This window comes from Phalacrocorax aristotelis, chromosome 34 (assembly GCF_949628215.1).
Source record: "Phalacrocorax aristotelis chromosome 34, bGulAri2.1, whole genome shotgun sequence".
Classification (NCBI taxonomy): domain Eukaryota; kingdom Metazoa; phylum Chordata; class Aves; order Suliformes; family Phalacrocoracidae; genus Phalacrocorax; species Phalacrocorax aristotelis.
In genome coordinates this window covers 158,339-169,494 of record NC_134309.1, presented here as the reverse complement: position 1 = coordinate 169,494, position 11,156 = coordinate 158,339, and the positions used below count along the sequence as shown (strand labels likewise).

Here is an 11,156-nt window from a genome sequence, read left to right as displayed (position 1 = left end):
GGCGGGTTGGATCGGGGAGAAGGAAGAAACTCTTCACGCTGGGGGTGGTGGGACGCTGGAAGAAGTTGCCCAGAGAAGTTGGGGGTCAAGGTCAGGTGGGACGCGGCTTGGAGGAACCTGGTCTAGTGGCAGATGACCCCGCCCACAGCAAGGGCTTGGATTGGCTGATCTTTAAAGGTCCTCTCCAACCCTAGGTGGGGTTTGGGGTGCCATGGGCCAACCCCAGCGAGCAGCCGAGAGCTGTAGTCCCTGCCCCATGGCATGCTGGGAGCTGTAGGCCTTCACCCCATGGAAGACCCACATGGTGATGTCATCTAGGCCTGGGTCCCTCCATGAGGCACCCAGGACCGTTCGACGGCTTTCTCGGAGCCCACTGAGGTGACGACGGCCACGTGGCACCTCGGGCCCACCAGCGACGATGACCCGGTGACATCTTGAAGCCCCTCCCCCAACATGACAAGGACCATGTTCCCTTTCAGAGCCCCCGGTGACAATAACCACGTCGAGTCTTGAACGTCCACCAGGGACAAGGGCCATGTTGTGTCTGGAGCTCCACGATGGCCACGTTGTGTCCCGGAGCCCCACGATGGCCCTGTCGTGTCCCGGAGCTCCACGATGGCCACGTTGTGTCCTGGAGCTCCACAATGGCCACGTCGTGTCCCAGAACCCTCAACTTGCCAATCAAAATCTCCCCAAAATCCCACACTACCAGGAATTCAGGAGAGCGGCACAACATGGAGCCGGAGATGATTCCTTCCCGTTTGCCTCACCACCGATGGTCTTCCAGAGCTTCTGATTTCAACCCTTGACCGTGTTTCACTGATTTTCTGAAGAAAAAAAATGCCCCAACAATCCGAACGAACGCAGAAACCCAGATTCTCACTAAAAATGAGTCATCACTTTTGCCAAAAACAGGGAAGCCGGTACGAAATGCGCAAGGGGCTGACTTGAGAAGGGGAAGTTCTGCCTCAGTGATGGTGTTCCTCCAGAATTGGGAAGTAAAACCTGCCTTTTTTTCCTCCAGCCCCGTTGATAAACTCAATGGTCAGCAGATGCCACCGAGGCGAAGGGTTATTCCTGGTCCTCGCTGTTACGTCATGCTGGGTTGTCCTTTCCGTGGTGTCTTTAACAACCGAAGAACCTCCGAAATGAGATAGACCCGCCACACCAACCGCACGGGTGACCATACAACGGGTCCCTGCTCGCTCAGACGGGGTTGGCTGGAGCCTCTTCTCTGGCATGGGTTGATCCGTCGCACCCCAGATGTTGGTCGCGGTCGTCTGTGCCCAAAAATAATTGCTTAAAAAAAGGGGTTTAGCCCCGTTTGGAAGCCCCGCCACACCACAAAGACCTGAGCCTGCCTGGTTTTGTCCTTTTTCTCACCCCAAATAAAAGCTCTTCTGGTGACTCAGAGAAGCTCCAGCTCGTTCAATCAACCAAAATCGGGGTTACCCTCTCGAAACCAAGGCCAAAAATAGGCAGCCAACCAAAATGGGCCATCAAAAGGTGTCGTTCCCAGTGTCGTCCTTCAGGTTGGGGACAACCCAACAGCTCTGGTTGAGACTTGGCCAAACTGGGAGCGGCCTTTGCCCCGATTTTGGGTGCTTTTCCTCCCCGAAAAAAACATCTCCCACCTCAAAAAAAACCATCTCCTGCCTCAAAAAACCATCTCCCGCCTCAAAAAAGTATCTCCCACAGCAAAAAAAAAAAATCTCCCGCCTCAAAAAAAAATCTCTTGCATCAAAAAATCATCTTTTGCCTCAGAAAAAACATCTCCCACCTCAAGAAAAAAATCTCTCGCCTCAAGAAAACCATCTCCCACATCACAAAAAGCCATCTCCCGCCTCAAAAAAGATCTCCCACATCAAAAATATCTCCCGCCTCAAAAAAAACCATCTCTCACATAATAAAAACATCTTTTGCCTCAGAAAAAACATCTCCCACCTCAAAAAAAAAATCTTGCCTCAAAAAAACCATCTCCCGCCTAAAAAAACCATCTCTCGCATAAAAAACCCCATCTTTTGCCTCAGAAAAAACCATCTCCCGCCTCAAAAAAAACCCTCCCACATCAAAAAAACCATCTTCCCCCTCAAAATAAAATCTCCCCCATCAAAAAAGCCATCTTCCCCCTCAAAAAAAAATCTCCCGCCTCAGAAAACCATCTCTCACCCCTGGTTTCTAGGCCGAACCCGAAGGGGACATCGGTGACGCCACGGAGACCACAAACACGGAGAAGATGTTGCAATGTTGGGTTTCTTTTCTTTTTTAATTCTTGAATTTGTTTTGTTGGTTTTTTTTTGTTGTCGTGTTTGTTTTTTTTTTTTTCCCCTTTTCGCTGGCGATTTCCCCCGTTCTGTAGCAACCGGGGCTCACGTGACGGCCGGGCGGCCGGCCTGGACCGAAGGGGAAGGAGATGTTCGTGTCATTGCAGACAGAGAAAGAGGAGGACACCGCCCGCGATGGGGCCTCTTCGCCTCGTCCCGATGCTCAGTGAGTCTTCCTCCTCCTCCTCCTCCTCTCCCAGAGCAGCCGCCTCTCCTTTGCCGCCCCGTCCCTTCGGATTCCCACCCGTTTCCGTGCCCCTTGGGCCAAACCCGCCCCGGTTCTTCCCTCCGATTCCGTTTCGCCCACTCATCCCTTTTTTCTGCGACTTCCCCCTCCATATCTTCATTTTTTCCCCAAAATATTCCCTTTTACCCTGAATATTCCCTTCCCCCCCAATTTCTTCACTTTCCCCCCAATTTCTTCACTTTTTTCCCAATTTCCTCTCTATTTCCCGCAATTTTTTCTCTATTTTCCTCAATTTCCTTACTTTCCCCCCTAATTTATTCACTTCCACCCAATTTATTAACTTTTCCCCCAATTCCTTCACTTTTCCCCCAATTCCTTCACTTTGCCCCAATTTATTCACTTTTTCCCCCAATTTCTTTACTTCCCCCCAATTTCTTCATTTCCCCCCAATTTATTCACTTTCCCCCCAATTAATTCACTTTTCCCCCCAATTTCTTAATTTCCCCCAATTTCTTTACTTCCCCCCAATTTCTTCATTCCCCCCCAATTTCTTCACTTTTCCCCCCAATTTCTTCACTTCCCCCCAATTTCTTCACTTTCCCCCCAATTTCTTCACTTTCCCCCCAATTTCTTCACTCTTCCCCCCAGTTTTTTCACTTTTTTCCCAATTTCTTCTCTATTTCCCCCAATTTCTTTACTTCCCCCCTAATTTATTCACTGGCCCCCTAATTTATTCACTTCCACCCAATTTATTCACTTCCCCCCCAATTTCTTCACTTCTTCCCCCAATTTCTTCACTTTTCCCCCCAATTTCTTCATTTTCCCCCCCAATTTCTTCACTTTTTTCCCAATTTCTTCACTTTTTTCCCCATTTCCCCCTCTTTTCCTCCCCGTCCCACTCCTCCTCCTCCCTCGCCGGGGCCGGGGCTTCTTCGGTCCTTTGCACTCGATTGGGTTTGGGTTTGTCTAAAATTCACCTCGGTCTCCTTTTATGGGTCTTTCCTTTTCCTTTTTCTCTCATTTTCTTTTTTTTTTTATTTCTTTTTTTCCCTTTTCTTTCTCCTCTATTATTTTTCCTATTGTCTCTTTGTTCTTTTCCCTCTTTTCTTCTTCTTTCTACTTTTTCTCTTGCTTTTTCTTTCTTATTCTTTTCTTCTTTGCCTTTTCTCTTTTCCTTTTTGTTTCTTTTTTGTTTCTTTTTTCTTTCTTTTTCTCTTTCCCTTTCCCTTTTTCTTCCCCTTTTTTATTTTCCCTTTTTCTTCCCCTTTATCATTTTCCTTTTTCTTCTTTTTTTATTTTCCCTTTTTCTTTCTCCTTTTTCCTCCCCTTTTTCTGTCAGTTTTCCCTTTTTTCTGTCAGTTTGCCTTTTTTCCTGTCAATTTTCCTTTTTTCCTTTTTTTTTTTTCATTTTCCCTTTTTATGTCTCATTTTTCTCCCCTTTTTCCCTCCCCGTCCCATCACCCCCCACCGCTCACCCACCCCTCTCTCCCTTCCAGCCTCTCTCCAGATGCTCCTCTTGCGGGCGGCGGTGACAGGTAACGCATTTTTTTTGGGGGGGGAACAACTCATTTCCATGAGTTTCCAACTCATTCCACCTCCCCCCTCCTCTTTTTGGGCCACGTGACCACCCGGACCCCTTCATCCCCCCTCAAATTTGCCGCTTTTTGCCCCAAAACCTGATGCGCCTCAACGCTGGACCCACCGCGGTCCCACCTCGAGTCAGCCAACCACCGGAGGCTCCCGGTGGACCGACCCCCGCCCCCGGCTGGTTCGACGCGGTTGGCGGGACCCCCCATGACCACGCGGGCGATGAAATCTCCTCCGTCAACCAAAATACGCGATTTTTGGAGGAGAATCGGGTGGTTTCTCCTCTTTCTGCTCCGAATTGGGCCTCCTCGGCCCAACCGGGGGGGCTCCGGTTGGACTAAATCACCCATCGAAGCCGCCCTATCGCCCTCCTTGGGGGCCATTTTGGGCCTGGATCATTCTGGAGGGGGGAGGAGTCTTAAAATGGCCATCTCGGCACCGAGGCGCCGGTGGTCCAGCAGGTCCCACCTCTTCCCGACGGCTTCAAGACATTCCCCCACCCCCAGCTCCCACCTGGGGCTGGTAGATTCCCACCGCCCACCCCAAACCCCTTCCTCCCCAGACCTTCCTCCTCCTCCTCCCGCCATCACTGTGACGCCGCGGAAGTCGGAATATCTCATCGGCGACACCGTCTCCATGCAGTGCGTTGCCCCCGGGTCGAAAGAGAAGCTCCAAGGGTTCCAGTTTGCGGGGACGAGCGGGTGGGCCGTCAACATCAGGACGCCGAGGAGGGTCTGCGTCTACAGCTTCAACATCACGGGGCCGAAGGACGGCGGGGCGCACCTGTGCACCTACACCCTGGTGAACAAAGCCCGCCGCCCCGTCCGCTCCCAGGAGAGCGAAGCCGTCGTCATCAACGTCAGGGGTAGGCGGGGCGTCGGCCCCTCCCCTCCCCTCCCCTGCCCCCCGCCGCCATCGCCCTCCTCCCCGCGCGACTTCGGCCGGATGCAGATACGTTCCTCCGAGCCCCAGGCGGGCCTTGGTTTTTCCCCTTCCATTTTTCTCTTCAATTTTTCTCCTTCCATTTTTCTCCTTAAAAATTTTTCCCCTTCCATTTTTCTCTTCAATTTTTCTCCTTCCATTTTTCTCCTTAAAAATTTTTCTCCTTCATTTTTTCTCCTGCAATAATTTTTCTCCTTAAAAATTTTTCTCCTTCCATTTTCCTCCTTAAAAATTTTTCTCCTTAAAAATTTTTCTCCTTCAATAATTTTTCTCCTTCAATTTTTCTCCTTAAAAATTTTTCTCCTTCCATTTTTCCCCTTCAATAATTTTTCTCCTTCCATTTTTCTCCTTCAATTTTTCTCCTTCCATTTTTCTCCTTAAAAATTTTTCTCCTTCATTTTTCTCCTTCAATAATTTTTCTCCTTCCATTTTTCTCCTTAAAAAATTTTCTCCTTCAATAATTCTTCTCCTTCCATTTTTCTCTTTCAATAATTTTTCTCCTTCAATTTTTCTCCTTAAAAAATTTTTCTCCTTCAATTTTTCTCCTTCAATAATTTTTCTCCTTCCATTTTTCTCTTTCAATAATTTTTCTCCTTCCATTTTTCTCTTTCAATAATTTTTCTCCTTCAATTTTTCTCCTTCAATAATTTTTCTCCTTCAATTTTTCTCCTTAAAAATTTTTCTCCTTCCATTTTTCTCTTCAATTTTTCTCCTTCCATTTTTCCCCTTCAATTTTTCCCCTTCAATAATTTTTCTCCTTCCATTTTTCTCCTTAAAAATTTTTCTCCTTCATTTTTCTCCTTCAATAATTTTTCTCCTTCCATTTTTCTCCTTAAAAAATTTTCTCCTTCAATAATTCTTCTCCTTCCATTTTTCTCTTTCAATAATTTTTCTCCTTCAATTTTTCTCCTTAAAAAATTTTTCTCCTTCAATTTTTCTCCTTCAATAATTTTTCTCCTTCCATTTTTCTCTTTCAATAATTTTTCTCCTTCCATTTTTCTCTTTCAATAATTTTTCTCCTTCAATTTTTCTCCTTCAATAATTTTTCTCCTTCAATTTTTCTCCTTAAAAATTTTTCTCCTTCCATTTTTCTCTTCAATTTTTCTCCTTCCATTTTTCCCCTTCAATTTTTCCCCTTCAATAATTTTTCTCCTTCCATTTTTCTCCTTCAATTTTTCTCCTTCCATTTTTCTCCTTCAATTTTTCTCCTTCCATTTTTCTCCTTAAAAATTTTTCTCCTTCATTTTTCTCCTTCAATAATTTTTCTCCTTCAATTTTTCTCCTTCCGTTTTCTCCTTCAATAATTTTTCTCCTTCCATTTTTCTCTTTCAATAATTTTTCTCCTTCCATTTTTCTCCTTCAATAATTTTTCTCCTTCAATTTTTCTCCTTCAATAATTTTTCTCCTTCCATTTCACCGTCGTGGAGTCAAATTCGCCGCCTCAACCCTTCCCCCCGCCCCCGCCCCGTTGCGGTCCAACCGAGTCGGGCTCGGGTTGGCCAAAAAGCTGCGCTTCCCCCCAAAATAAACGTCTAATCTGAGGCGGGGGGTGGGCGGGTGTTTTCTTCCACCTTCAGACCATCCACCTCAACCCACGCTGGCCTTGAAGTCCTCAACCGCCGTCACGGTCGAAGGCCAACCCCTCCTCTTCCTCTGCGCCGCCCCGGCGGGGGATTCGGAGCGGAGGTTTAATTTCTACAACGGGAAGGCCAAGGTCGCCGACGGCACCGTGGTGGCCTCGGGAGCCGCCGAAGCTCAGCTCCGGGTGCCCGGGAGCCACCGGCACCACACGGGCAACTTCACCTGCGGCTACGAGGAGAAAACCGAAGGCCGATGGATCCCCTCCTACCGCAGCCGAGCCGTGCGGGTGCTGGTCAGAGGTAACGCCGCGAGTCTTTGGGGAGAAACCCGGCTTCTTCCGGGCGCGGGGAAGGAGCCGCCGGCGCGGGGGAGCGACCCCAACTCGCTGCAGTCGCCGCGAGGCCGACGTTTGGTTTTGCCCGCTCAGAACGGTTGAGCGGAAGCCGAGCTTCGGCCGCCTCTTCCTCCCGCCGCCCAGCGGATGTGCTTTTGCCCAAAACTGGTGCTTTTAAGGCGCTTTTAAGGCCTTTTAAGGCCTTTTTAAGGCGTTTTAAGACGTTTTTAAGGCGTTTTTAAGGCTTTTTAAGGTGTTTTAAAGGCATTTTTAAGGAGTTTTTAAGGCTTTATAAGGGGTTTTAAAGGCATTTTTAAGGAGTTTTTAAGGCTTTTAAAGTCATTTTTAAAGCGTTTTTAAGGCGTTCTAAAGGCGTTTTTAAGGCCTTTTTTAAGGCATTTTTAAGGCGTTTAAAAAGGCACTTTAAGGCATTTTTAAGGTGTTTTAAGGCATTTTAAGGCGTTTTTAAGGTGTTTTTAAGGCGTTTTTAAGGCATTTTAAGGCCTTTTTAAGGCCTTTTTAAGGCCTTTTTAAGGCATTTAAAAAGGCATTTTAAGATGTTTTTAAGGCGTTTTTAAGGCTTTTTAAGGTGTTTTTAAGGAGTTTTTAAGGAGCTTTTAAGGCTTTATAAGGGGTTTTAAAGGCATTTTTAAGGAGTTTTTAAGGCTTTGAAAGGCATTTTTAAAGCGTTTTTAAGGCGTTCTAAAGGCGTTTTTAAGGCATGTTTAAGGCCTTTTTAAGGCCTTTTTTAAGGCATTTTTAAGGTGTTTAAAAAGGCACTTTAAGGCGTTTTTAAGGTGTTTTTAAGGCTTTTTAAGGTGTTTTTAAGGCATTTTTAAGGTGTTTTTAAGGCTTTTAAAGGCATTTTTAAAGCGTTCTAAAGGCGTTTTTAAGGCGTTTTTAAGGCCTTTTTAAGGCCTTTTTTAAGGCATTTAAAAAGGCACTTTAAGGCGTTTTTAAGGTGTTTTAAAGCATTTTAAGGCGTTTTTAAGGCCTTTTTAAGGCCTTTTTTAAGGCATTTTTAAGGCATTTAAAAAGGCACTTTAAGGCGTTTTTAAGGTGTTTTTAAGGCGTTTTTAAGGCATTTTAAGGCCTTTTTAAGGCGTTTAAAAAGGCATTTTAAGATGTTTTTAAGGCGTTTTTAAGGCTTTTTAAGGTGTTTTTAAGGAGGTTTTAAGGAGCTTTTAAGGCTTTATAAGGGGTTTTTAAGGCCTTTTTTAAGGCGTTTTTAAGGCGTTTAAAAAGGCACTTTAAGGCGTTTTAAGGCGTTTTTAAGGTGTTTTAAAGGCAGTTTTAAGGTGTTTTTAAGGCCTTCTTCCCCAATTTTTCTCCCCAGAGGCCGCTCTGGCTCCTCGCTTGGGTGTCGATCCTCCCACCGGGGTGGTGGGCGAAGATTATCCCTTACACCTCACGTGCGAGGCCTCCAGAGACGACTTCACGTTGAGGTTCCGCTTCTACAGGAACGGCTTGGAGATTTCCCCGGGCCAAGCGGGCTCCAAAGTGAGGAGAATCGGGAATTTCTCCGAATTCTTCTTCCCGCGAATCCCCAAGAGCTTCGGCGGGAATTTCAGCTGCGCGGCGGAGGAGGATGTGGGCGGGACGTGGGTGCCGACGCCCCGAAGCGAAGCCGTGGGCGTTACCGTGAAGGGTAGGCTCCGTCCTCGGGTCTTACGGCGAGGGCTGGAGGCGGTCGCACGCCCGGCCCCAAATTCAGGCCCGAGTTGGGCCGAAGATTTCAAAATTTGAGGGGGGAGGGGGGGAAAATTTGGTTGAAAAGCGACGGGTTTCGGCCCTTTCGCCCCGAGGGCACGTTCAGGCATGTAAAAGGCCGCCGTCCACCCTCGAAAGGCCTTCCCGGGGGGGGCGGGGCCGAGGGCGGGGCCTCGCGACGACGGGCTCCACCTTGTCGTGGCCTCGAGGGGTCACGTGTTCACGATCGCAAATTTCATCGTCTCGCAACGACGAATTTCAAATTTTCACGAATTTCACCTTCTGGTGATGACGAATTTCACGTTTTCATGAATTTCATTGTCTTGTGACGGCAAATTTCATGTTTTCATGAATTTCACCTTCTTGAGATGATGAATTTCATTTTCTCATTATGATGAATTTCACATTTTCATGAAATTCACATTTTCATGAATTTTACCTTCTCATGACAACAAATTTCACGTTTTCATGAACACAAATTTCACCTTCTTGAGATGATGAATTTCATTTTCTCATGACGATGAATTTCACGTTTTTACAATCATCAATTTCATCTTCTGGCAAAAACAAATTTCACATTTTTATGATCACAAATTTCACCTTCTTGAGATGATGAATTTCATATTTTCATTAATTTCATCATCTCGTGACAACAAATTTCAAATTTTCATGAATTTCATCGTCTCGTGACAATGAATTTCACGTTTTCATTAATATTGTCATCTCGTGATGACAAATTTCACATTTTCATGATCACAAATTTCACCTTCTCGTGGTAACAAATTTCACATTTTCATGAATTTCACCTTCTCGTGGTAACAAATTTCACATTTTCATGAATTTCACCTTCTCGTGGTAACAAATTTCACGTTTTCATGAATTTCACCTTCTCGTGGTAACAAATTTCACATTTTCATGAATTTCACCTTCTCGTGGTAACAAATGTCACATTTTTGTGGCTTTCACATTTTCACAAACCTCACATTTTCATGAATTTCACTTTTCCCATCACAAATTCCCCTTTTCCACCACTGCGAGCGTCACCGCCCCATGGCGCCGCCTCTCCTCTCACCCGCCCCCCCCCCCCCGTGTCTCCCCAGCCCCCCCTTCCCAGCCCGCTTTGCTCCTGGACCCCCCGTCCGGCGACGTCATCGACGGCGACCCCTTGGGCCTCACGTGCGCGGCCGCCGGCCCCGCCGCCCCACGCAAATTCGCCTTCTACAAAGATGGCGTCCAGCAATTCGCCGCCACGGCCGCCGCCGAGCGCTTCCGCTTCACCATCCCCGCCGCCGAGGCCCGCCGCGCCGGCGGCCGCTTCACCTGCCGCTACGAGGAGAAGGTCAGCGATTGGTGGATCCCGTCGCCGCTCAGCGAAGCCATGACGGTCACCACGCAAGGTGAGCTCCTCCCGCCCAACCGCGCCAGGGCCCGAAGGCCTCGGGGACCCGCCCCGCGCTCACGTGACCAAGGGAGGGGCTTTGAGGGACCCCATTGGCCGGAGGGACCTTCTGACGTCACATTGGGACACCAAAATTGGGGAGAAATTGGGTTTTTGGAGGCGGGGGCGGGGCAACATGGTGCCTCCTGACCTATGGGGCAGACCCCCAACTTGGGGGTCACTTACCTTCCTTCTGATTGGTCGGTGTCTCTCTCTCTCTCCACCAGCCCGGCCTCAGTTCATCCCATTGGTCGCCGGCTGCGCCGCCGGCGCCGCCATGTTGGTCCTAGGCCTCCTATTGGCCGTTTGCCTTTACCGGAGGCGGAGAGGTGAGGATAAATAAGGGGGGGCGGGGCAAAGGTGGGAGGGGAAGCCATTGGGCCGCAATATCGACCAATCCCAGGTGGCGTTCATTGGAAGGGGCTCCACGACAAGGACGACCCCAGCACCTACCCCATGGCCAGCTTCGCCGGCGGCAACATGTGACCTCGGAGACCCGCCTTCCCCCCCATGGCCCCTCCCCTCCAGGCCGGCCAATCGCCGTTAACTTTATTGGGCCACGCTGTGTCACCAATCAGTAAACGTCTCTCCTCAAGGCCCACCCCCCCCCTTCCGAACCCTGGGGGGGGGAGATGGGAGGCAAGATGGCCGACAGCGTCGCTGTGGGTCGCGCTAACGGCCTATTGGGGGGCTGAGGGGGCGGGGCAGGGGGCGGGGGTGGGGCAGGGTCTGGATTGGTCAACAAGGTTGGCTGACCCGAGCTCCGCCCCTGCATGGGGAAAAGGGAGGGGCGGAGCTGGTTATGGGGCGCCTCGGGTGCTCCCGCGCTGTGATTGGCCACCTCAGGTCCTCCCTCGCTGTGATTGGTCATCTCGGGTCGTCCCTTGCCATGATTGGCCGTCTCGGGTGCTCCCGCGCCATGATTGGCCAACTCGGGTCCTCTATTGCTGTGATTGGCCATCTTGGGTCCTTCCTTGCCGTGATTGGCCACCTCGGGCCCTCCCTCGCTGTGATTGGCCATCTCGGTTCATCCCTTGCCGTGACTGGCCAACT

The 11,156-nt window shown here is 48.7% G+C and overlaps 1 protein-coding gene across 1 annotated transcript; it reads left to right on the top strand.

The window, feature by feature from the left end:
* Positions 1-10,762, top strand: LOC142049216 (Fc receptor-like protein 5). Its single transcript, XM_075076681.1, has 9 exons — positions 1-378; positions 480-2,490; positions 4,008-4,046; positions 4,661-4,963; positions 6,618-6,920; positions 8,292-8,603; positions 9,766-10,062; positions 10,331-10,432; positions 10,507-10,762. The coding sequence occupies exons 2-9, from the start codon at positions 2,460-2,462 to the stop codon at positions 10,587-10,589; spliced, it is 1,470 nt and encodes a 489-aa protein (XP_074932782.1). The 5' UTR covers positions 1-378; positions 480-2,459; the 3' UTR covers positions 10,590-10,762.
* Positions 10,763-11,156: the final 394 nt, after the last annotated feature.

Excerpts from the sequence above, each read along its gene's own strand:
- LOC142049216 (XM_075076681.1), top strand. The coding sequence starts at position 2,460 with ATGGGGCCTCTTCGCCTCGTCCCGATGCTCA. Across the intron at positions 4,047-4,660 it reads CTTGCGGGCGGCGGTGACAG|ACCTTCCTCCTCCTCCTCCC; the intron begins GTAACGCATTTT and ends CTTCCTCCCCAG. Across the intron at positions 6,921-8,291 it reads CGTGCGGGTGCTGGTCAGAG|AGGCCGCTCTGGCTCCTCGC; the intron begins GTAACGCCGCGA and ends TTTTCTCCCCAG.